The sequence below is a fragment of the Bidens hawaiensis genome, unplaced genomic scaffold (genome assembly GCF_021521415.1).
Source record: "Bidens hawaiensis isolate Kalapana, Puna unplaced genomic scaffold, B.hawaiensis_p1.1 tig00013123_1, whole genome shotgun sequence".
Classification (NCBI taxonomy): Eukaryota; Viridiplantae; Streptophyta; class Magnoliopsida; order Asterales; family Asteraceae; genus Bidens; species Bidens hawaiensis.
This window is the reverse complement of record NW_027492110.1, coordinates 472,482-499,514: the sequence shown is the minus strand read 5'-3', so window position 1 is coordinate 499,514 and position 27,033 is coordinate 472,482. Positions and strand designations below refer to the sequence as shown.

General features: G+C 41.6%; 1 protein-coding gene and 1 pseudogene across 2 annotated transcripts; both read left to right on the top strand.

Moving 5' to 3' along the window:
• Positions 1 to 5,224: 5,224 nt before the first annotated feature.
• Positions 5,225 to 7,167, top strand: LOC143543492 (uncharacterized). The gene has a single exon (XM_077035804.1). The coding sequence runs from the start codon at positions 5,248 to 5,250 to the stop codon at positions 5,980 to 5,982; it is 735 nt and encodes a 244-aa protein (XP_076891919.1). The 5' UTR covers positions 5,225 to 5,247; the 3' UTR covers positions 5,983 to 7,167.
• A 4,188-nt stretch (positions 7,168 to 11,355) lies between these two features.
• On the top strand, positions 11,356 to 26,653 carry LOC143543510 (expansin-B3-like; annotated as a pseudogene). Its single transcript, XR_013137083.1, has 4 exons — positions 11,356 to 11,593; positions 12,749 to 13,055; positions 13,373 to 13,503; positions 25,866 to 26,653. The product of XR_013137083.1 is annotated as an expansin-B3-like (transcript).
• The last annotated feature ends 380 nt before the right edge of the window (positions 26,654 to 27,033 follow it).

Below are 27,033 nucleotides of genomic sequence, written 5' to 3'. Positions count from 1 at the left end.
ACTTCTAATACCCCACTCGTTCTCAAAAACGTGTTATGTGTTCCATCCTTATCACGTAATATTATCTCTATATCTCGTCTATGTCAAGATAACAATTTTCAAATCAAATTTTATTCTTTTGTCTTTGTTATCAAGGACTGAACAACGAAAACTCCTCTACTCTAAGGCAACGCAACTCAAGGAATGTATGAAATACGTTCCTCTCTAGTACCTTCGACACACAAACCTTCGATTTACATGTCGCAACCAACTTCATCCGTCACTTGGCATCGTCGACTTGGACACCCAAACGATAAAGTTTTCAAGTCACTCTATCTTCCCTTATTTCTTTTAATTCAAGTTCTCATGCAAATTGTAATTCATGTCTTATTAACAAAAGCCATCGATTACCTTTTTCCGCATCCTCTCTCTCATCTAATGCTCCATTAGATCTAATTTTCTCTGATGTTTGGTGCTCACCCGTTACATCCTTTGATAATTATAAATATTATATAATCTTCCTTTGATAATTATAAATATTATATAATCTTCGTTGATCATTATACTAAGTATATATGGCTCTACCCACTACAACAAAAATCCAACTCACTCACTACTTTCATACATTTTCAAAAGTTGGTTGAGAATTATTTTCAAAAATAAATCAAGCAATTGTTCTCCGATAACGGAGGCGAATACATTAAGCTCCGTTCACATCTATCATCATGTGGCATCTCTCATCTAACCTCACCACCACACACTCCCGAACACAATGGATATGCCGAACGACGTCACCGACATATCGTTGAAACCGGTTTGGCTCTCCTTTCTCATGCTAAACTTCCCACCTCTTTTTGGTCTTTTGCTTTCACCACCGCCGCCTATCTCATAAATAGATTACCGCCTATCTCATAAATAGATTACCCACCTAGGCTCTTCAAAATATTTCCCCTTTTCACCATTTATTTAACAAGATACCAAACTATAATAAGTTAAAATGTTTTGGTTGTTTATGCTACCCATGGCTTCGCCCTTATTCTCCGCATAAATTGCACCCAAGATCAACACTTTGTATTTTTGTTGGATATTCATCCACTCAAAGTGCATACTATGCACTTGATCCTCTCACTTTCAAAATCTATTCTTCGAGACATGTCATTTTCTTAGAAAATGAATTTCCATATGAAAGCCTATCCAAAACCACCACCAAAGAAATTGACTATTCGGTTTGGACAAATCTCCCCATTCCTATTTCCTACTACAATCATCAATCCACTACAAATCAACCTAATAATAATAACGAAGCCCAACTACACCCCTTTCCCACATCTCCTGCCACCACTTCCAGCCCAACATCTAACCCAAATGAATCTGTCACACCCCCTTCCTTCCATTGAACCCACTATATCCACTTTCCATAATGAACTTATTGTCTCACCACCCTAAACAACCACAACCATATCTACTGATTCCACTAACTCATCCACTTCTCCATGCCCAATCCTATCTGAAACAACCAACTCTCAAACAAATAAACCAAATACTCGAAAGAACCCAAAACCAAATCCTCTTTACCACAATTCTCATTATCACCTATACACCACACTCATCAGCGAACCACCCACTATTACCCATGCTCTAAAACACCCCTCTTGGCGTAAAGCTATGCAAGAGGAATTTGATGCTCTTCAGCGAAATCACACCTAGAATCTTGTTCCATCCAATGAAGCACCTAATCTTGTAGGTTGCAAATGGGTCTATCGCACCAAGTATAAATCTGATGGGTCGGTCGACCGTCTAAAAGCACGCTTAGTTGCCAAAGGATTTCACCAACGACCCGGTATTGACTATGTTGAAACCTTCAGTCCTGTCATTAAACCGACCACCCTCCGACTCATCTTATCTATTGCTGTTTCTCAACATTGGACTATTCGCCAACTAGACATCAACAATGCCTATTTACAAGGCACCCTCCATGAAAACGTCTATATGGCTCAACCTCCGGGCTTCGTTAATCCCTCATTTCCCAATCATATTTGCAAGCTTAACAAAGCTATATATGGTTTACGCCAAGCATCAAGTGCTTGGTACAATGAGTTAACATCCTATCTCCTTTTGCATCCGTCTCTCTTTACACTTCATATCGGTACTTCACACATTCTCGTCCTTGTATACGTTGATGATATCATCATCACCGGTCCCTCACCCACTGACATAAGCAAATTCATTCATCTCCTTGCAAACAAATTTTCTCTCAAAGATCTCGGCCCTCTCTCCTACTTCTTGGTGTCGAGGTCATACCTCACTCACATGGCATTCTTCTTTCTCAAAGAAAATATATAAATGACATTTTACATAAAGCCAATATGCATGAGTGCAAACCCAGTTCCACACCAATTACTTGTTCCGAGTATTTAACGTCGTATGGAGGCACACCCCATCCCTCACCCACACAATACCGCACCCTTGTTGGTGCACTTCAATACCTATCTCTTACCCGACCGGACATTTCATTCACGGTCAACCGTTTATCTCAATTTATGCATTCCCCGTCATCACTTCATTGGGCAGCCCTAAAAAGACTTCTACGACACCTCCATGGCACAATACATCATGGAATATTAATTCGTCATAACTCCCCTCTCAATCTCCATGCATTTACAGACGCGGATTGGGCGGGAGATAAGGATAATTACCGTAGCACGACTGGTTATGTTGTTTATCTAGGGTCCAATCCTATCTCTTGGACTTCAAAAAGGCAAAGCACCTTGGCACGAAGCTCCACAGAGGCTGAGTTTAGAGATGTTGCATCCACCACAACCGAGGTACAATGGTTACAATCACTACTAACTGAACTTGGACTTAACTCCTTAACCATTCCCACAATCTACTGTGACAATATGAGTGCTACCACATACTCGGCTAATCCGGTTTTCCACTCACGCATGAAACATTTGGCACTTGACTTCCATTTCGTTAGAGAAAAGGTACAAGCTGGTTCCTTACGGGTTACCCACATTTCAGGTGATGATCAACTTGCCGATGTCCTAACCAAACCGCTACTCAAACCGAGGTTCAACTTACTTTTATCCAAGATTGGACTCATCTCACGAGCGTCCATCTTGCGGGAGCATATCAAAGAATAACATACATCATGCCTCAATCTCCTCTTGGTCAAAGAATTATAATCCCAAACTTGAAGCCTTATGTTACTCCCCTACATATATTCCTTATATTAACTAGTCAAGATATTGTAATTATTTCCTTTATCAGTTACGTAACTAGTGTCTATCTATTGTACGTATATATAGCTTTGTATTTTCAATATAAAGAAATAACATTTCATAATATTTCATATCCTTTATACCACCTTGGTTTTCATCCCACCGTGTTACGCTAGATAGTTTTGCTAGCTCTTGTAAAGGCACAACGACTGTCACGTGACATCCAGCGGTATGGTTTCCTAGGGAACGTGCAAGCCAACGTGGGCCTGATTAAGATAACATAGTTTGGCCAGAATAGGATAACGAGGCTCTCCAATTTGGGAAGTACGGTGACTTATAAAACACAAGAAAGTCTTTTTTTAAAATAAAAATTAACTTTATTTTTATTACTAATACTAGTTTAACCAATCTTTTTACACACATATAACATTAATATCCTTCATGTGTAAACGGACGCAAATACCCTTAGTGTCACACATGTACACGTATTTCGTACATATGTAGATGAGTATATACGTACGTATATGTATATACATCCACCGATATACATCATTAATTTTTAGGCGTTGAGTCAAAAGAGTGTTATGAGAAGGTTGTCCCACTGCACAGTGGTGATATATATAATGGTAGCTAGTTAATGGTGGCTTTGAATGAGATTTAATAACCGTCCACTGCACTTAGCTCTCCTATGGTTAGTTGCGCTCTATGTCTACAAACTTAATGCTCTTTAAACATGCATGTTATCATCGCCACATGTATAATTGATGCAACTTTATGTTTAAATCTTACAGATGTATTATTAATTGTTTAGGGCCCACTTATTAACGCTAACGCCTAGGTTGTAAACGAACCAAACAAACACGAACAAGGCCTTGTTCATGTTCGTTTGTTAAGGAAATAATGTGTTCATGAACGCTTACCGAACGAGATTTTATGTTTGTGTCCGTTCATTAAGGAAATGAATGTGTTCACGAACACAAATAAAATCGAGCTAAGCCTAGAAATTGAGATCGATGTATTCATTAAAATGAATGATGAGAAAGGAAATACGAACAATGCAAAAACGATGTGAGAATATGATTCCTTATGTTATGTTAGAAGTAATAAATTAAAGAATATAAAATGTTTAGATAAGATAAATAAATGTACAAAAAACTTTTATGAACAATATATACAAATGAACATGAACGAACGTTCGTGAACATATTACTGAACGTTCACGAACATAATTGAACGAACGGAGGCTCTGTTCATGTCCGTTTGTTTATCTAATTGAATGAAATTTCTTGTTCATGTTCACATAAACAAGCTTCCCGTCGAACGATTCCCGAACTGTTCGCTGAACGTTTGGTTCATTTACGTTAATGCCAACTCTAAAAAATATTTTTTTAATGACTAACAAATGAAACCCAGTTACTCAAGGTAACCCAATAACAAAAGGAGATCCCATAAGCCCCTGATTACATACTGTGCTGGGTAGCCAAGCCCACGATCTCTTGTTTCGAGGAAAACCTGCTGCCCAAAGGCCCACGACGGTAAAACCCGTTAAGGATCGCATCCGAACTTGAGCTTGCGGTCTTCGGCCAACCCGAATCTTCACTTTTCTCAAATACGAGTTGAGCTAAGCTCATTGGCAACTCTAAAAAATCATACCATGACAAAAAAATAACATACATCATTAATTATTTAGTTTTAACCGGACACTGTAAGTATACAAATACATGTGGTCTCCTTTGTAGTTTGAGGGTTCAAATCCCACAGTAGACAGACAGAGTAAACAGTTAAATGGATTAAGAAATAAAATATTAACAGTTAAAAAAACCATAATCATCATATTTTTTAAAAAAAATTTAGTATAACTTCATTAATACATTATAGTAAGTTAACAAAATAAACTTTTCATTGTACCTCTTATCAAAATATCTATATCATGCCATAAAGACCTACCTTTTGCCTTAAATTCAAACATGTCTCTATTTCCCTTACTATAATTATAAGTTTGCTTCAAGAAACATCAAAATTTGTTGCATCAAGTTAACAATTCATGGATACCACAACCCATGACCACCATGTCTCCACCAATGGGTACATAACCACCACCACCACTAACATCATCAAAACCACAAAAACTAAGCCTTTGTCTTCTAAACTGAAGTGTATAAAGAAGAAAAAAATTGGTGGTAAGAAAGATAAACAAAGCAAAATCCACACAGCTCAAGGACTTAGAGACAGGAGGATGAGGTTATCGGTTCATACTGCTCGCAAATTCTTCGACCTCAATGATATGTTGGGATTCGACAAAGCGAGCAAAACCATCGAGTGGCTCTTTTCCAAGTCCGAAAAAGCGATTAGTGAAGTCACTGAAACCCTTCAAACACAAGCTGCGGCTCAAACGGTTAGCCGAGAAAATAATATTAATGATGAGAGTTCAAGAATCATGGTCAAGAATAATATTCCTAGTGTTGATTTCCATCCGTCACAGTTCGGGTTTCAGGAAATTAATCCTGATGATGATGATCATAACATGAAAGATCAACCATTATGTTATCCTGTTGAGTATTCAAACACTTATCACTTCTTGAAACACTTGCACTTGGATAATATTAATACTTCCATCTCATCAACAAATGATCACTCTATATTTGATTACACCAAAAGTATTGCTGATCAGCCTCCTGCTTGTTGGTTAAGTTCAAGAAATCCATTAAATGGTAACAAATATAATAATAATATGTCTTCCAGTTTCTTAAATTTCCATTCTGAAAATCAGGGACAGTAAGCTAGCCACTGTAAGAACTAAGAACTGTTCTTTAACTTATCATCATAATATTATTTTCTTTCTTGTTGTAGTGTTGAATAAATGATGCTAGGCTCCATGTATCAGTTATATTATCTTTATTGTCTATTTCTTTCACTAGAAAAAAATGTATATTTTGAATGTCCTTTATTCTTGAGTGTTGTACTGCAATTCATTTGCTTGCTAAAATAATCATCATTGTACTCAGTAAATCCCACAAATAGCAAAGCTATGATAGGGTCTGAGGAGGGTAAGATGTTGACAACCTTACCTCTACCTCGTAGGAATAGAGAGGCTGCTTCCGGTGAGACCCTCGGCTTGATATTAGTTTTGCATCAAGCCTTGGATATAAAGCACATAACACAAGTTCTGGTCCATTGGTGCATGATGCTTGATTAACCTTCCGTTACTTTTAACGTTATATTCTAGATCATATATAAAGGTAGCCGTGAATTGATTTACCGCAAGTCTCCAACAAAACACATATATTGTTAAAGTGAAAATGCACGATTATGATTATGTGGTAACCCGGTTCAGCAGGACTTACCAGCTTAAATTCAGGATAATAATAATTATACAACTCATTTATTTTCATTACTGTAACAACTGGTCATAGAAACAAACTAGATTAAATTCTACATGAATATTAATCTTCTCTTTTCTTTAAATGAAAAACTGATAATTAGACTATGATGATGAAGCAGCCTTGGCCGCTTGGGCATAAAACCTGTTTCCGGACCCGACTCAGAACCAGACCCTCACTAGTCACTACCCGTCCTACAGGTACAAACCAGGTTCCAGTTCCTCAGAGAAGCCAAACCTGGAAGTGAACCGGAACCAGTTTCACCTCTACAGGGTCAAAACTTGGATCTGACCTGGCGAAAACCGATAAAAACCCAGTCAAACCGGTCAAAATCGACCATACTTGGACCTGGTTCCTACCTGAACCGGTTTTTGACTTTGTTAACCAAACCCGGAGCCGGTTATAAAAAAAACCCGATTTATGCATCTCTAGGTTGAAGGAATGTAATCAACTTGGACCAGGCCCAAATAAGATTCATATAGCCCAGCCAAATCTAGGCCCAACTAGGTGAACGACACAAAAAAGAATGGTCAGGAGATATAAGCGAGGGAGAGGATAAATGTTATGGACAATTTGGTACTCAAGCAAAAAGATCGATAAAGAGAAAGAAGTTTAACACTCTAACACTGTATTCTTGGGTTTAAAATACAAGGAAAAGGAATGATGAGATTGGATAGAGGAAGAAAGGAAAAGAAATTATATACTTAAAAGACATTATCGAGTTAAAATAAAAGAAAGGAAAGAAAATGTTTATTATATTCATGAGTTAGATTGGAAGGAAAATATATGAAAAAAATATGTAATTTTACAATTATGTCCTCATAGCAACATGGAAAAGGGAATTAAAATAGGGTAAATTGATAATATGGTAATGAGATATAAACTTTCTTTCATAATCCGGTCATATTTGGTAGGAAAGTTTTGAATGAAAAAAGACTTAACTTTTCCTTCCATTCTCTTTCTTTTCTTTTAATGAAAAAACTCAAGAATGAAAAAAGAAAAATTTTCTTATCTTTTCTTTTCCAATCCCTTAAATAAAAAACTCAAGAATGCAGTGTAAACTTTGAAAAGTCAAAGATAAGTTTAAATGTTTCGACATTACTTTAAATAACGTGGAAATTTTGTTGGCAGGTTTGGAAATGAAAGACAAGCCAGATTTATGGTTGTGGAAGGATGTGGAGGGATCAGAGGTGGAGTATAGGATGAAGAACCTAATATGGGAAATGGATAATATGAAATATCAAAAGGTAGAAGATAACTTTTGGTTGAAATGCATTCCAATCAAAGTTAATTGTTTTGTGTGGAGACTTCTTTTGGATCGGGTGGCTACAAAAGAAGCACTTTTAGTAAGGGGTATTAATGTGGGAGATAATAAATGTGTTATCTGTGAAGCGGCGCCAGAATCGGCCTTGCACTTGATGGTGCGGTGCAAGGTGGCGAGATGGATATGGGCTATAATTCTTGAATGGGTTAAGTTACCGGGGTTTAATTTTTCTAAGTCTGTGCGAGAGATAATAGATTATCCAGCAAAGTTCAAGATGAATAAGATGGAGTGCGAGTTGATTCAAGCAATTGTTTTGGTTACGTGTTGGGAAATTTGGTTAACAAGGAATGATATGTTTTTCAATATAAAGACGTTTTCGATGGTGAAGGTTATAAATGACATTAAGGTTATGTCATTCCTTTGGGTGTGTAATCGGAACAAGAGATTGGGTATTGACTGGGAGAAGTGGTGTAGTTTTCAATTTAGTTAGTTTTCTAGAAGTTTTTGTTTGGCCTAGATTTACTTGCGTCTTGTAAGTGTTCCTTTTTTTGGTTTTTTATAAAATTTGGCCTTTCAAAAAAAATAACAGGAAATTTGGTTCCAAAATTTTTCTTTCATTTGAACAACCATAACTTGGTTAAATCCACTAACTACAAAAATACACTTTTTTATAAAAACATAAGTATTTACTGTAAAAGCAAATCGTAGCTTATCATCTTTTTTTAACACCATTTGCAAATCATTTAAATTTTAAATAATCTTCGTGGTGTGTGTCTGTATATCATCCCGAGCGCTTGATCATCATCAGCGTGATGGCAGTAGGTGTTGAGCCTCTCTAATATAGTAATTTAACCAAAAATTTTAGGGCAGTAGGCGTTAAGTTTGTAGTGAATGTTTTGCTTGTTATTATCTTGTATAAAAATGCAAAATGTTTTAGGTTGGTGAAGTAAATGGTTAAAGCTAATATATAAATTATACCATAATTGGTTATCTTTTTTTTATGCAATTATCTTTTTTGTATATGATCAAAAGCTTAGAATCATTAAACTAGCTAATTTTGATGTCAGTGATGATTTATTGTAGGTTTATGAGGAAAAGAGGTTAAGAGACAAGGAAAGATAAATGCGTGTAATTGCTGAATGACGTCTTTTTAATATGTTTTTGGTTGTACTATAATGGGTGTTATGTTGCCCGGATATAGCTTAAGCTGTGTTTGATGTTGTGGGTATATTGTTAAACTATTTTTAAGATGTATTTGGGTTGATTATAATAAAAGTTTGTTTTAATATGTATATTGGTTGATTATTATGAATGTTTGGTCATTTAGTACAATGATTATGCGCTTTGACTAAATAGATATATCGAATTCAACACGAAATAGTTTAGAGTGTAAGATAGTCATTATGCAAAGTCATTCAGAGATTTAGCCAAACAACCCCTGAGTTAAATCATTATCGAAAGTAACACTCACACTCATCATCACTAACCCCTCCCCTATAAAGCAAAACATAAAAAAGAACAAATCAAGTCCTTAAACAGAAAACAGTCCGGATATGACGCCTTAACTGCCGTTGGGACCCACCTAAAAGCCAATTGCACGACCGTAAGGCTGAGGGGTGTGGGGGGCTTTAATGGGGGCTCCAACCAATAATATTATGACGTGTGGCAGAGAGAGAAACTGGATAAGGGGGTGTTGGAGCCCCCGTTGGAGCCCCTGGCCCTGGTGTGGAGGGGCTCCAGCAGGGGCTCCAGCGAATTTTTTTTTTTATTTTTTTATAAATATATTCAAACAACGTATTATTAAAAAAACTCATAAATTATTAAAAAAAACACACATTAATAAAAAAAACACATTAATATCTAAAAATAAAATAAAAATTAAAGTACTAAAAAAAACATTATTCTTATTCTTCGGCTTGGTCTTCTTCGATCAACCTCTTTCGGATACGTTCCTTTTGCTTTTCCATTAGCATTTGATCGACCGGATTTAGGTTACTGAAGTCTCTAGTAAGAAAGTCCAAATCTCTCATTCGACTTTTTTCCTTTTTGTCATAAGAGACCATCTCCATGGTTTTGTTGAATTTATTGAGGGATTCAACAAGATTGGCGATGTTTACGGCTTCCCCCTCAGCCGGTTTTTTCCCCTTGGCGTCCCTTCCCAATGGCCGCCTCCTCAGTGGTGAAGACGTTTCCTCCTCCGCAATGTTTAGGTCGAATCCAACGCGGCAATCCGACCCGGTTGAAGTGCTATACGCTCCAGACGAACTAGTTTTAGTCCGTTTCGCCCTTACTTCCGCATCAAAGTCCGGCGCCACCAGCTCAACCCACTTGGAACACCTTTTCAACCTCTCCCACAACAATAAATCGTCCCACGTCTTCACCATCCCATACCTCCGCAAACACTCCTGCTTCCACTCTTCGACCGTGAAATTGTAAACCGCCAAATCATCACTGCCACTTGGTCTCATACGACCGCTGTTCCTGTTGAAAAGATTAGTAAACAAGCCGACAAATTTTCTGATTTCGGACCACCGACCCGAAATCATATCGGCGTTCCGCTCTGTACTCCCAACGAGCATGTAGAACGTCTCCCTAACCTTTGTCCAAAAAATCTTGCTCTTTTGGTAGTCGGCTGCAAAATGAATAAATAAATTAGATTTCCATTTAACTTTTTTATTTAACTTTTTTATTAAAAATCATTTTTAAAAACGTTAAAACAATTACCGCAACGCCGATCCTCAGAAATGACTATCCAAGCCCGACACAAGGCTTCCTTCTCATCCGATGACCACGGAGTGGCTTTCCGTTTCGTCCTCGGAGTCGAAGCTGGTCCCGACCCGTCCGTTGCAACTTGTTTTTTCCGGTGGACGCGTCTTTTTGGTCCCGTAGCTTCACCGTGTGATTCTTGTGTCTCCGGAACAACAAAGTTAGGAGACGGTTGTGTGTTGGATGGTTGAAAGCCGGATGATTCTTGCGGCTCCGAATAAAACATCGGTTGGTGCGGTGACGACCATAAATCATCGTCAATATAATCTGAATCAAGGTTTGGGTACCAATTTCCTGCCATTTTTTTAAAAAAAAGTTGAGAAGATGAATTGATTTTGGGTGAAGGTTTAGTTTTGGTATAAAAATGGGTGAAATGGGGTATAATTATATAGGAAAAATAAATTTTTTTTTGGCTTTTTTCGGCTCCCAACGGTCAAAAAACCCTCAAATCCCGTGCAGCCCTCTCTCTTCTCCCGCTAACCGGCTCACGCCTGCATTGTTTTTCGCGTTAGCGCCCCGTTAGCGCCCCCGCTAGCGCCTGGTGGTGTGGTGTTAGCGCCTGGGGGCGCGAGCGGAGGGGCTCTAGCGCCCCCGTTGAAGCCCCACACCCCAAAGTCTAAATAAAGAAAATCAACCAGGACAGACAAGTAAAGTCAGTTAATAAGTGTTGTGTTGTTATATCTGTCTGTTTTCTCTTCTACTTCTACTCTCTCTCTATTATTATTATTATTATTATTATTATTATTATTATTGACCGTACTTTGTGTACTCCGTCGCCGGCCAGACGGTTTTTCCGACAGGGTGGTTGGCTTTTTACACAATGGTGTTTGTTATGAGGAGGTACATTGTTGAACTCTGTCTGGCGGCGATGTGGTGGTTTGTGGTGTGTTCAGGTACGCCGCTAATGCATGCGGCTAGCTCACATTGGCATCCGGCCACTGCCACGTGGTACGGCAGTCCTGAAGGAGACGGAAGTGATGGTAATTTGACTTGTTTGTGTTTTAATTTTGGGGGAAATGTTAAGGTAATGTGTAGTGGGGCTTGGGCTTGGGCGATTTGTGGCGACAATGGGCGCGAACACCGCCCCCGGCGATAACTGGGCGAAAAGGGGCGGGGGCGGGGTGTTATTATCGCCGAGATGTGAAGAAAATAATATAATAATAATAATAATGTTACCGTTATCCAACGGCTAAATAAAAAAAATTAAATTAAAAACTTAATATAAATATTAAACAATTTTCATCATATCATACACAAACTCAAACATAAAAATAACAATCATTTTCATCATTTCATACTTCTTCAAACTCAATGAGTTTCCCGGATTCCATGAATTCTGCCGAGATTTGGGATCAATTAATCAACGAGAGTCTAAGAATTCATCAGATTCAGACGAATAGATTAGTTTTTTTATTTGTATTTTTATTATAATTTTTATATGTATTTTGTTGTGGTGTGTTTTTTTATTATAATTTATTTTTATTATTGGTGTGCTTTTTTTAGTTTTATGTATTTTTTTGTATTTATTTTTAATTTTAATACATTTTTATTTAATTATTTAAATAAAATGGTTTTTATTTACTTAGTTTAATTACAAAAAGAAAATAATAAAAAAAATACTGTGGATCCAACTTGTAGCCCCTAAACCATTACATAAGACTCTTCGCTATGGGGCGCCCATGGCTGAGGTGGCGGGCGCCCATCGAACACCGCCGTGGGGCTCCGTCAAACCAAGGGCGCCAAGGTTGGGTGGTTCCAATGGCCGGCGCGGTTGATGGTGAATGTGGGTCCCCCTCTCACACACACGTACATATGCATATATATATATAGGGGCGCCTTTGGTGGCCTCAAACCATAGCGGGGCGGGCTTCGATGCCCCCCGTTGCTTACGTGGCGGTGACGTGTCACGGTGGAGGAGCTTCGAAGCCCCTCACCATAGCGTATAGTCTAAAAACAAATTTCCATCATTTACTAACTGGGCGCCACGTGTCACAATTCGCCCAAATTTATAGTCCATCTATAGTCTAATGAGTGAAAGTGTAACCAAATAGAATACCATCAAAATCAAAATATTAAAGTAAAAGAGTAGTAGTATAGTATAGTATTATTTATTGGTTAATAAATTGTACTTGCAGGTGGAGCGTGTGGTTACGGATCTCTGGTGGACGTGAAGCCGTTCCGGGCGCGTGTGGGAGCAGTGAGTCCTATTCTGTTTAAAGGTGGTGAAGGGTGCGGTGCTTGTTACAAAGTCAAGTGTCTGGACAAATCCATATGTTCCCGGCGTGCCGTAACGGTTATTATCACTGACGAGTGCCCAGGCGGCTACTGCTCGGGCGGGAACACACATTTTGACATTAGTGGCGCCACATTTGGTCGGATGGCCGTTGCCGGCGATCACAACCACCTTCGTGACCGTGGTGTACTTAACATTCTTTACCGCCGGTATGTCTTTTCTTTTGCGCCTCTAGTTATTTTTTTTTGTTAATAAAATAGTTGGATAGAAACATTCAAACGATTTACAATGAAGTGGCAGCGGGCAACAAGCTCCGCCGCAACCCCTTTTGGATAACAAAAAAAAATAATAACGAGAAAATGTCATTTAAAGTCCACCGCTATTTAGTAACGACGGAAACCGCCCCTATTTAATTTTTGGACGATTTATTTTAATTTTTATAAATTTCGTTACGACATTATGAGAGGGGCATTATGGTCATTTACTAAGTTTATAGGTGCAATTACTGATTTTTTATAAATTGTAGGACGCCGTGTAAATACCCGGGTAGAAACATTGCATTTTCATGTGAACGAAGGCTCAACGAATTATTGGCTTTCACTTTTGGTAGAATTTGAGGGTGGGGACGGAGATGTTGGATCTATGCATATCAGAGAGGTACAGTTTCTATACTAGCTTTTTTCTTTAGTACTGTATATAAATATAGTGAAAATATCCAATACACTAATCCTTAACGTACATTAATGTACGTGAATCCATTTTTCACGAATCGATCCATGAAATCACATTCAAACATCTTGGAATGGTCAATACATATCCAATCAATCATTTGTTCTCCGGAAAAAACAGTTTTGGATGGTTAATCGATCAATTTTTCACTTTTTTCACGAAGACCGTTTTTTGAGCGTTTAAGTTTTCTGAGCGTTTTAGGTTTTTGCTTTTGTTTTTTGACTTTGAGCGTCTCGCGTACCTACCGTACGTTAAGGCATTAGCGTACAGTAACTGCATCCTATAAATATAAATATAGAAAATAACAATTACACATAAACTAGAATAGATAATATCTTATTAAGATTAACACGCTAACGAAGGAAAGAATAAGTTAGGTGTCCGGAGAATGTGATCCCAAAAGAAACCACTTTTTAAAACACATACTTTCATAAAATAAGCATGTTGATATCCGAATATGTCGGATACACCCTTGTACAACCTTTTACAGCATAGGGTACAAGTTGTTAAAATAATTTATGAGCTTATTTTAGGTTTCTGTGGATCTCGTTATAAATTAAAGGGAAATTGGTTTTTAATACTCTAAACTTTTCCTCATTGGTAGATAGCACTCTTAACTTTTGATTTGTCACCCATCACTCCCAATTTTCACCATATTTTCCTGTACCACTCCCCGTCTAAATGAACACTAACCTCGTTAATGTTTTGAACTAAAAATGTCATTCAAATTAGTTGAGGGGGTAAAACAGAAATTTTATAACTAACACACAACCTCCATTTCTAGTGACCTCGTTTTTCCGGCGACCTCATTTTTCCGGAGAATTTGAGTTTTCCGGCTATCTCGTCTTTCAGAACACCATATCCATCATTTCACCGAGCTTCACATATGAATTTGAGTTTTCCGGCAAGTTGCAGGCTTCCGGCGAACACCATATCCATCATTTCACCGCCCACCGCCCCAAAACCGCAACCCCCGCCCCCGCCACCACCAGTGTCTCACCCAGCCACCTTCCGGGATCGCATGCGTGCCGGAAAATCGAGTTGCAGGTTTCCGACGAGCACCATCTTCATCATATCTCCACCGGTGCACAATCTTCATGATCTCCATCACCTTTTTACACCTCTGAACCATCTCCATTTTTTGAAAGACGAGATAGTCGGAAAACTCAAACTCGCCGGAAAAAAAGTGGTCGCCAGAAAAAACGAGGTCACCAGAATGAAGGTTGTGTGTTAAAAATAAAAATTCTGTTTTAACCCCTCAACTAATTTGAATGACATTTTTAGTCCAAAACATTAACGAGGTTAGTGTTATTTTTGACGGGGAGTGATACAGGAAAATAGGGTGAAAGTTGGGAGTGGTGGACTGGTGGGTAACAAATCAAAAATTAGGAGTGCTATCTACCAATGAGAGAAAGTTAGAAATATTAAAAATCAATATCCTTAAATTAAATTATTAAAAAAACTGAAACATACTGCACAAAATAGAGTATATTTATTTTAATGCCCATAGTTTAATATAATAATATTTAATGATATAGTTGTGTATCCATTAAGTCAGAAAAATATATTTGATTAATCAAGTTAGGGTCGTTAGTGACGGTTCAATGTGATCAAGTGCTTTCCTATTCTGTGTTTGATTGATAAACATACATGTCATTCCACTTATTTCCAATCAACATTTCTTTACCATTTACTAATATTAAATATTAAATTAATAATTATATCATTTCTGGATCCTTTAAATATCACATGTGGGCTTCGATCTCTCAAAATGAGATACCAAAACATTATATCTTCATGTATATAATATGGTTATATAAGCGTCTACCTTACTTTTTTTTTCTTTTTTCTAAGTTATATGACTTATATCATAATTTTAAACAAGGCGTGCAAGTGAATGATGCAGTTTTTACGATTCTATAACTAAAACTGATTCTACAATAAATGCGTCTTATTCAAAATTTGCTAAAAATAGAATGCGTGTGAATGAACAGGCAAGGTCAACCAAATGGCTAAAGATGAGCCATGTTTGGGGCGCAAATTGGGTGATTGTCAGAGGACCTCTAAGAGGACCATGCTCTGAATAAACACTAAGCGACCCCGACAGATTACGGATAATCTTAGGGTTAAGTAGATGTTTCCCACGAGGGTTAGGTCCAGCAAAGATGGTTATTCTTCTTGACCTGCAAAACAGACACCGTGAGCTCGTCACTGAGAAGGGGGGGGTTCCTCCTTGTGACCACCCTTCGGCGTGAGAATCAGACTAAATTGCTCTGAATATAAGTGTATATTAAGAGAAATAGCTAGAGAAGATCAGATGATGATACCGTTCCAAGGTGTTGGAGTATTTATAGCCGAAGGTAGGTTTCCAAGCAGGTACGGCCAGGTGTTTAATATTCCTTTTTCACCAACTACGGGCTACGTATGTGCCACGATGGGAGTTGGTGGGTAGGCAGCGGCTGATAGTGACATGGCCAGCTGTGTACTATTCCTTTTCCACCAACTACGGGTTATGTACGTGCCACGATGGGGGTTGGTGGGTAGGCAGCGGCTGATAGTGACATTTTGTACTGGAGCGTGCTCCTCCTCGTACTATTGTCGGTGAGCTGTCACCCTGTGATTGGTTCATGGGCTGCTTTGGTCAGATCTTGTCTATTTTGTCCATACATTGGCATGTATAGTACAAAAGGTCTTCCAGAAGCGTACGGACTGGCTCTTTTGGGCGGGAATATTCCCGCCTTGCTCATTCCTTCTTTAGGTGACATTGCTGAAGTATAAGAGTTAGTGACTTATGCGTGTAGCCTTACTGTTAGTGCGGGTAGCCTTCCTTCTTGGCTTGTACTCATAACTGCGGGAACAGGCAGGGTACTGTACCAAGGGAGGCTTTCCTGTGGGAACAGCTGGCTTACTGCGTGTAAGGTCTTTATCTCTCTGAGCATGGTGGGTCCTGCGGAACCAGTTGGTCTTTGCGCAGACGTACCTCATCAAGGTGTGTCTTGCGGGTCCAACTGGGCTTTGCGGGACCTACCTCTTCAAGTCCCCCCAGTCCATTGTTCTTCTCATGAATTGTTAATAAGTGAGGTGAACTTTTGGACTTTAAGCAAGGGGTTTTTAAAGAGGTTTTTGTTTTTTAAGGTTTTCCGTGGGGATTCTTCCCGCAGTTTTCCTAATGTCACTTGCAGAAATTCCTGACTTTTCTGCCTGATCTTTGGTTACGATGCGGGTAGGTGTTTAACCTCTTCGCAAGTCGGGAGCGTTGAGTTTCATTTGTATAGGCTCTTCACTAGGTTTTGGTAGTTTTGGACATAGTGATCAGTTATGTTAAACCACCAATTCCGCCTTGAAGTTTCACACAAGCTAGTTCTCAATGTTCCCGCCATGCGGAGGTGTTATTTCCCTTTCCGCAAGCATGGCCCATAAGATCCTTCTTGGCTTAAATTCCCTGCGAGTGCTAAGTATGTGAAGGGTTTCGCCTTGACACTATACCCGCACTTGTCTTATGGTTTTTTGCTTCCCAAGGTAAGGGGGTATATTCCCTCTTATTCTTGAATCTTTTTGAAATTTGAAGAGTTGGTGAAAGGATAAGAACCGTCCAAACGGTTGAAGTGACGTTGGCGTCTCCTGACGGTTTCTTCTGACAGTTTCAGGACGTGCAGGAAGTTATGGCGACGTGACAGTATATGGTCATTCCAGACGCTTTTTCAAGCGCGTGGGCGCGAATTTTACGGCACGCGTCTTTTCGACAGCTGTTGCCAGCTTGCTCTTTTCCACGTGTCGCTGTTTTATTGCACCTGCGCTTTCTCTCTCCTTCGCATTAAATTCATCGCATTCATTGCGATGAGTATATAAAGGGGGGAGAGGGTGCATTTCGATTCACACCTTCACTTCATTCTTCTTCTAAGCGATTTCCGGCGAATACTCTAACTTTTCTGTCGAGCATTCTCCTGAAATCGTTCTCTTTCATACCCAAAACATGTATTCTATTCATGATCCTGAGGTTACTGCGGAGGAGTCCGATGTATACCCCGAGAACCCGATGTCCGCGTCTGACAATGATGACAAGAGTACTGCTGGCGAGTGCCAGTGTGCTCTTTCTGTCGATCTATACAACTATATCGTCAAGAAGTTCATGCTCGATCCTTACGAGCCTGAGTTTCCGGAGCCTCACCAGACGGTGTATAATGCCCCCAAGGGCAAGATAGGGGTTTATGCCTCATTCTTCATGTATGGGAATCTCAGATTTCCATTAACGAAGTTTGTATACCGTGTTTTGGAGAAACACGGTGTACACTTGACAGAGGTACACCCAATGGCGATCGCTAAGGTCCGCCATTTTGAATGGGTGTGCCACATTCTGGGCATCGAGCCCCGTGTCGACCGCCTGATGATCTTCTACTCCTGGAGGTGCATCCGTATACCTTGGTCACTCGGATCAAGGGTTTGAAGATCTGCGCTACCGAGCGCAGTCTTCGGTCTTGGAAACGGGAGTTCTTCTACATCTCTGCCCGCGTCGTCCCCATTGCGATGACGTTCAAGAACGGGAGAGCACTCCCCAACCTTCACGCCTCCAACTACCAGGAGACGGAATGGTTTACCAAGATCTCCCAGATTCAGACTCCGGTTTACCGCTTTGCGGAGTCTGGGATGGTGATGCTCGGGATGAGCCGGGTATGGAAGGATGCCGGTTCTGGGACGCCGCAAGTACCTATCATCCTCGAATACGGTTCGAATTCTACTCCCTACGGTATGCTCCGTCTTTTGTGCTGATTTAGGGTTTTCTTCTAACTGTTTCTTTCTTTTTATTTTCAGAGGGAAACAACTTACAATCGCTTCTGCAACCGCGGGAGACTGGTGGTCCCGCTCGACTGGGTACTCGTGATCTCGACGAGAACGAGTTGCCCATTTTGGAGCAAACGGCGGATAGGTTCGTGGAGGTCTACCCGCCGGGCCACGAGATTTTGAGCGCCACGCGGCCAGGTAAGGGATTCTTTAACCCTCGCCCTCTTCATGCTGAAACCTCTGCTGGAGTTCCTCTAATTTTGTCATCTTTTGATGAGGAATCCGCAGATGGTCTTTTCTTCGTGAGGAAGAAGAAAGCTGCCGGCGTGAAGGGCAAGGCGAAGGTTACCTCCACCGCCGATCAGGGAAATCGGTCTGATTCGGAGACTGAAAGCGAGGAGGCGACGGGGAACCCTAGTGAGACCATTGTCTCGGAGGTTGGGACAGCTGTCACCTCCGAGCAGCCAAACGTTAAGACGGTGACTGGCGTGAAGAGGCCAGTTCCATCGGGTTCGTCCCCGCCCGTCAGAACCTTCAAGCTTAAGAAAACCCGTAAGTATAAATTTTATTTCTTTCCCGCATTTCTTTCCGCCGTTGTTTCTAATATTTTATCTTCATGCAGGCGTGGATGCAACCATATTATAGAGTGGTGTGGGCGGAAGCAGTTCTGGACCCACGACGATAGGTTTGGTCAACATATCAGTGTGGAAAGTTCATAAGTATAAAGGTAAGGCTATCAACACAATGTGATAAAGGAGAATCATTTCCACTAGAAGTGGCTCTAGGCCTTTTCTTTACAAGTTTGGAATTGATCTACATGTAACATTTGCGTAATTGAGCTCCGTTCCATGTTCTTGGGATGGGGGTGCCATCGAGCCTTTCTAGCCGGTATGCGCCCTTTTCCAAAACTTCTTTGATTATATATGGCCCTTCCCAGGCCGGGGCCAGCTTTCCTGGGCGTTCTTGGTTCGAAGCCTCGTTGTTACGCAGTATGTAGTCTCCGACATTGAAGTTGCAGAGTTTTACCCGCGTGTTGTAGTACTTTTGCATTTGTCGCTTGTAGTTCTCTTCACGCGCTGCGGCTAAGTTTCTGCGTTCTTCGGTTAGCATAAGGTCTAACCGTCTTTCCGCATCATTGTCTTCTGGTTGAGTCAAGACCCTTGGTGAGGGTAGACCAATTTCGATCGGGACCATAGCTTCAGTGCCATAGGTGAGGCTGAACGGGGTTTCTCCCGTACTTGCCTTTTTTAGCGTTCTGTTTGCCCAAAGGACGTGTGGAACTTCGTCCACCCAGCCGGATCTATGTTCCAAGAGTCTTTTCTTTATGCCGTCGACGATGCTCTTATTTGCTCTTTCCACCTCACCATTACCCTGCGGGTGTGCCACTGAGGTAAAGGTGTGGGTGATTTGAAGTTCTTCCAGCCACTTTTGTAGCTTCTTGTCAGCAAAGTTGGTGCCGTTATCGCTCACCAAATTCTGTGGAAGTCCAAAACGACAAATAATAAATTCTCAAATAAATTTTTTGATATGTTTTGTGGTTGTTTGGGCTAAGGGTTTTGCTTCTATCCACTTGGTGAAGTAATCGATAGCTACTACTAGGAACTGAACGTTCCCTGCTGCTGTGGGAAATGGGCCCGTCACATCGATGGCCCACTTCTGAAATGGCCATGAAGAAGTGACTGGAACAAGTTCATTTTTCGGGCGATGCGTGTTGGGTGCGTAGAGCTGGCATGACCTACATTTTCTGATGTATGCCAGCGCATCTGTATGCATCCCCGGCTAAAAGTATCCCGCGTTGTTTAGCTTAGCTACAACTGCGCGTGGACCTGCGTGTACTCCACAGATGCCTTCGTGTACTTCCCTTAGGAGGTAATCAGCATCTTGGTCGTCCACGCATCTTAGAAGTGGGCCACGCATCAGTGCTTTACAGCGTATCTTTCTTGCCTGTGCTTTTGACTCTGGTAGTATACCCGCCGCAAGGTAATTTATGATTGGTGTCATCCACGTTTCCGTACCGGTTTGGATGACACAAATTTCCTTGTGCGGGACTGACGGTGCTCCAAGGAGTTCAACGTGGATGTCCTTTCCCAAGTGGGTGAAGGCTAACGATGCAAGCTTGCTTAACGCATCCGCAGATTTGTTTTCGCTTCGCTTGATGTGCATGACTTTGCAATCGTTGAAATCGCGCATAAGGGTTTTTGCTTGTGCGAGGTACAGGGCCATTGTGTCGTTAACGGCCGTGTACGTCCCGTTTATCTGGTTGGCTACTAACATGGAATCCACGTGGGCTTCCAGGTTTTTCACCCCCATCTTCCGCGCAATTCTCAACCCGGCCAGGAATGCTTCGTACTCCGCTTCGTTATTCGTACTTGGAAAATCCAGTCGAATAGCGTAAGTGTACTCTTGGCCTGCTGGGTTGGTTATCTTCAACCCTGCGCCTGAACCCTCGTTGTTGGCTGCTCCATCAGTGTAGAGTCGCCAGACATCATCAATGTCATGTGCTGGAGAGGGTTGAGCCTCTTCCTGGCACTCTTTCTCCCGCGAAGCGGGGACTTCTGCAATAAAGTCGGCCAAGACCTGGCCTTTTATGGCTGGTCTTGGCTTGTACTTTATCGCATATTCTCCCAATTCTATTGCCCATTTGGCTAGGCGTCCTGACAACTCGGGTTTGCCTAGAACGTTTGCAAGTTTGAAGTTGGTGAGAATGGTGATTGGGTGACCTTGGAAATATCGTCTTAGCCTGCGTGAAGCCTGTACGAGCGCTAAGACTAATTTTTCCAAAGTAGAGTACCGAGTTTCTACGTCTGTTAAGACGCGGCTAACATAGTAGATGGGCATCTGGATGCCTTTTCGTTCTACTAGCAGGACTGCCCCGGTTGCTCTATCTGTGGCGGAGAGGTATAGGATTAACTCCTCCCCCGCTTCTGGTGCTGTGAGCGTTGGGAGTTCGATCAAGCGTGACCGAATCTCTTGAAAAGCTGCTTCCACTTCTGGTGTCCAGCGGAAGTGCGTTTTCTTTAAACAATTTCTCAATGTTGACACGAATGGGAACGACCTATCCGCATGATTCGCCAAAAAGCGGTTAAGTGCGACTAGTCGTCCATTCAGTGTCTGAGCTTGTTTGATGGTAGTGGTGATTCCATTTTGATAATGGCTTCGACCTTTTCAGGGTTCGCTCTGAAGCCATCTTTGGTAATGATGACTCCTAAGAACTTCCTTTCTTCCATTCCAAAAGAACACTTGTTCGGGTTGAGCTTCATGTTTATCTTTCTGAGCATGTTGAAAGTTTCCTCGATGTCTTTCAACATCGCTTCTGGCTCAAGGCTTTTGATGACCAGGTCATCCATGTAAACTTCCAAGTTTCTCCCAATTTGGGCATGAAACTCTTTGTCCATCAGGCGTTGATATGTGGACTCGGCATTCTTAAGTCCGAATGGCATCATTTGATAACAAAACGTGCCATCGGGCGTCCGAAATGTGGTTTTGTCCTGATCGTCAACGGCCATATGGATTTGATGGTATCCCTTATACGCATCAAGAAAGCATTTAAGGCGAAACGGTGCTAACGAATCTACCTTAAGGTCAATTTCGGGTAACGGGTAACAATCCTTGGGGCATGCTTTGTTTAGGTCTTTGAAGTCTATGCACATGCGCCATTGTTTGTTGGATTTCGGTACCATGACGGGATTTGCAACCCATGTTTGATATTTACTAACGCGTACGATGTCTGCGTCAAGGAGTTCCTTGACTTGGGTTCTACACGCGTTAGCCTGTTCCGCTCCCATTACTCGACGCTTTTGTATGACCGGCGTAAAAGCCGGGTCACACTTAAGCTTATGCTCTGCCTTACTTCGAGGTACACCAGTCATGTCAGCTGGTGTTCACGCGAAGATGTCAGCGTTTTTCTGCAGTAAGCGTTTGAGTAAGGTGCGTGTGGGATCGGTGATTGTTGGACAAATGGTAACAGCCTGGTCAGGGTATTTGCCATTGAATGCCCATTCTTCTGGTTCGGTAATGGTTGGTTTAGCCATCTTTGGTTTGGGTTTAGATGAGACAGATGCGATGCATACCTGGGGAATACCGGTGATCATCGCTACACCCTCAGCTGTTGGCCACCCCATCATGCCGTGGACTGAAGACACCACAGCATTAAATCTTGCCATCCCATCTCTCCCGAAGAGAATGTCGTATGTGTGGTGTGGCTTCCTCATTACGACGAAGTCCACGTCTTCTGTGCGGGAGTGTTTCCCGTCCGTGAGAGTGACGGGGAAAGATAGGATACCCAGGGGGGTGTTTGTGCTGCCATCGAACCCTTCCATCGAGGCGTAGACCGTTTCCAGGCGTTCTTTGTCTTCGTCGTCTAGCTTTTCGAAGAACTGCCTATACATGACTGTTGACGAAGTGCCGTTATCAGCAAGAGTGCGGGAAGTGATGTAGTGCCCCAGCTGGCTTTTGATGACTATAGGGCCTTCTTTGTTGGGCCCTCCTGGCACTCGCGGGAAGTGCACTTCAGCTTCCTTCCACGCACATGGTTCTGTCGTTCGTCGTTTTCTTCCTCTGACGTTGCCATGAACCATGTGGATGCTGATGTCGACGGGCTTTCGTCCGTTGCCCTTGTACCGATTATCATTCCTCCCTCCGTTCTTGATTGATGCCACGAGGTGTGTAAGTTTTCCATCTTTGACGAATGTTTCGACAATATCCTTCAAAAATGGACACTCCTCGGTGGTGTGGCCCTTTGTCGCGTGGAAGTCATAGGATTTGCTCTGATCAGCGTTATGGTGCTGTCGGATCATTGGCGCTTTTGGCCATGGGAGTTTCTTGGTGGCAAATATCTCTGTGACGCTTTTGGTGAGTGGCGTCCATCTAGGGTTCCGGTTTGATGAGTGCGTGTTATCCCTTCCGCCTAATAGAGGGCGAGAGCTGGATGAGGTGTCAAAGTTTACCCTTGACTGCCAAATATCAAGCTTCCTCTTTTTGTTTTGTCGGGCGGTGCGGACATTATTCTCTCTGGTCCTTTGCGTGTAGAGGTTTGTACTCTGGGGAAGATTCCTACCCAGTTGCTTCTCCGTTTCGGCAAAGCGTTTAGCTGCCGTCATGATGGCATCCCATGTGGATGGCATTCCATCTTTACCCGTCAATGTGCGGATAAGCTCTGGGTATTCGGCGCCCTGGATGAAAGCGGCGCGAACGAGATCTTCACTTATGGTGCCCAGACTCAGCTTCTTTGAGTTGAAGCGAGTGATGAAGTCTAGCAAAGATTCATCATCCTCTCTAACGCAGTTGAGGATCGTCCACTGCTCTTCAGTATATTTTCTCTGTTGACTGAAGTGCTGGCTGAACTTGTGCTGGAAGTCCACCCAATCATAGATGTGGTGGACCGGTAGACGATCAAACCACGCCCTGGCCGCTCCGACCAGCGTCATCTGGAACATATAACACCACGTGGGTTCCGTCCAGTTGCTGACGGTTGCCCCCGCTATGAATCTGTTCAAGTGATCGTCTGGGTCGGATATGCCATCATAAGTGCCGATGTTGGACATCTGTTTGGCACTCTTCGGGGCGATTGCTTCCGCAATGTCCCTTGCAAACTTGGACGTTCCCGCATTTGCAACAGTTGGCCTGAAAGTTTTGGAGAAGTCATGTGGGTTTTCCCCCGCGTTCCTTGGTTTAAAGGTTTCTCCAAAATTTCTTCTCGGCTGGAGGTCCGTTTCTTTACGCTTCCCTTTCGCCCTATGACGAGGGTTTGCGTCACTGTTGGACTCCTCCCAATCATCGTCCAAGTACTCGCAATCATTGCTCATGTTGAGCTGTTGTCGAGTGCTTCCGAATTCGTCATTAGCCTGTTGGAGTGAACGTAAACGTTCATCCAACTCAGCTTGGAATTCTTTCTGACGTGCTTCCGCCTTTAACTTGATCAAGTGTTTGGCGGGGGAGCCTCGTCTGTTGTTTCTCCAACTGGGTATCAATGAATCCCAGGGAAGGATTGTTTACTGCACTTGCCCCGGCTTGGGTAACCGGGGTAGTGTTCGTAAAAATTGTGTACTCGCCGGTGTTCCCCCCAGTAGCTGGGGTTGTGGTTACCGGAGTTTCTTGGTCACTCGTTGGCCTTGGCATCGGAGTAACCTTAACCATCTTTCCTGGCTGGGGTTGTGGTTACCGGAATTAGTTCTAGCTTTTATGCACGGATGGCGCCAATGAAGAAACACTAAGCGACCCCGACAGATTACGGATAATCTTAGGGTTAAGTAGATGTTTCCCACGAGGGTTAGGTCCGGCAAATATGGTTATTCTTCTTGACCTGCAAAACAGACACCGTGAGCTCGTCACTGAGAAGTGGGGGGTTCCTCCTTGTGACCACCCTCCGGCGTGAGAATCAGACTAGATTGTTCTGAATATAAGTGTATATTAAGAGAAATAGCTAGAGAAGATCAGATGATGATACCGTTCCAAGGTGTTGGAGTATTTATAGCCGAATGTAGGTTTCCAAGCAGGTACGGCCAGCTGTATAATATTCCTTTTTCACCAACTACGGGCTACGTATGTGTCACGATGGGAGTTGGTGGGTAGGCAGCGGCTGATAGTGACATGGCCAGCTGTGTACTATTCCTTTTCCACCAACTACGGGCTATGTACGTGCCACGATGGGGGTTGGTGGGTAGGCAGCGGCTGATAGTGACATTTTGTACTGGAGCGTGCTCCTCCTCGTACTATTGTCGGTGATCTGTCACCCTGTGATTGGTTCATGGGCTGCTTTGGTCAGATCTTGTCTATTTTGTCCATACCTTGGCAGGTATAGTACAAAAGGTCTTCCAAAAGCGTACGGACTGGCTCTTTTGGGCGGGAATATTCCCGCCTTGCTCATTCCTTCTTTAGGTGACATTGCTGAAGTATAAGAGTTAGTGTCTTATGCGTGTAGCCTTACTGTTGGTGCGGGTAGCCTTCCTTCTTGGCTTGTACTCATAGCTGCGGGAACAGGCAGGGTACTGTACCAAGGGAGGCTTTCCTGCGGGAACAGCTGGCTTACTGCGTGTAAGGTCTTCATCTCTCTGAGCATGGTGGGTCCTGCGGAACCAGTTGGTCTTTGCCCAGACGTACCTCATCAAGGTGTGTCTTGCGAGTCCAACTGGGCTTTACGGGGACCTACCTCTTCAATTGATAAACATACATATCATTCCACTTATTTCCGATCAACATTTCTTTACCATTTACTAATATTAAATATTAAATTAATAATTATATCATTTCTGGATCCTTTAAATATCACATGTGGGCTTCGATCTTTCAAAATGAGATACCAAAACATTATATCTTCATGTATATAATATGGTTATATAAGCGTCTACCTTACTTTTTTTTCTTTTTTCTAAGTTATATGACTTATATCATAATTTTAAACAAGGCGTGCAAGTGAATGATGCAGTTTTTACGATTCTATAACTAAAACTGATTCTACAATAAATGCGTCTTATTCAAAATTTGCTAAAAATAGAATGCGTGTGAATGAACAGGCAAGGTCAACCGAATGGCTAAAGATGAGCCATGTTTGGGGCGCAAATTGGGTGATTGTCAGAGGACCTCTAAGAGGACCATTCTTGGTCAAACTCACCACACTCTCTACCGGGAGAACTTTGTCGGCAAGAGATGTAATTCCAAGCAATTGGGCGGTTAAAGCCACGTACACCTCGCGTCTTAACTTTTCTCCTTAACCGAGAAAACTGCTGACCAAAAGGTTTAAACAACCTTAAATGAAAGAACAATATTATATCCTTTTTTACCAATTTTAATTTGATATTTTAAGAAAGAAGAAGGTATTACGCTTTTCATCCCAGGGTTAAAAAGGTAATTTTAGCAGGAAGCCTTGACACACCAATGTATTCGTTATCAGTTGGTGTTTTTTATTCTGAAGATGGAAAAAAGTAACCGTTGGGGGTAGGTATCGTTTGGCTTTATGTATGGTGTGTACAAGTCATAGTGGTATTATTGTAATTTAATATTGTTTTGAGGGTATTTTGCAGCCCCTCTCCAAAGGAGAGTGAGCGTGTTTTTTTATTTTTTTTATTTCATTTACTAAATTTTTTCTAGGGTGTGAAGTTGTGTGGGCCTTTTGGTCTTGTCAAGTGGGCCTGGTTTGGCCTTGTGTATGTTTGGTTGTGTGTTGAATTACTAAATATTTAAATGTATTATGTAAAACCTTTAGCTTCCCTTTTATGTTTTATTTATTTTTGTGCGCCATAATATCATTTTGTTTTCTATGAAGAAGAGATCAACCTTGTTATCTTATATTTTCACATCTAAGATCCGACTTGATACTAATAGAAAGTTAAGGAGTATAAAAAAAAGAAGTTTGATTAGGGGGAAAAGAAGAGACTTAAAACTAAACAGAAATATCATTTGATTCGTTAAACTAAAAAGACAATTATAACTAAACAAATAATAATCTGCCTTTACATGAACTGACTTTAAAAAAGATCATGACAAAAGAACTAAAAAACCATAACAAAATTAGTCTCTCAACACCTTCACAACACACTACTTCACCACCATGTCACACTACCACTTTTAAGCCCGCTTTAAGAGACTTTTTCCAACTTGGCTTTTGCTTTCAAACCCACATTGTTTTGCACCTCACCTTTTCCATACATGGCACATGGTTACTCTTGCCAAGGATATTCGCCT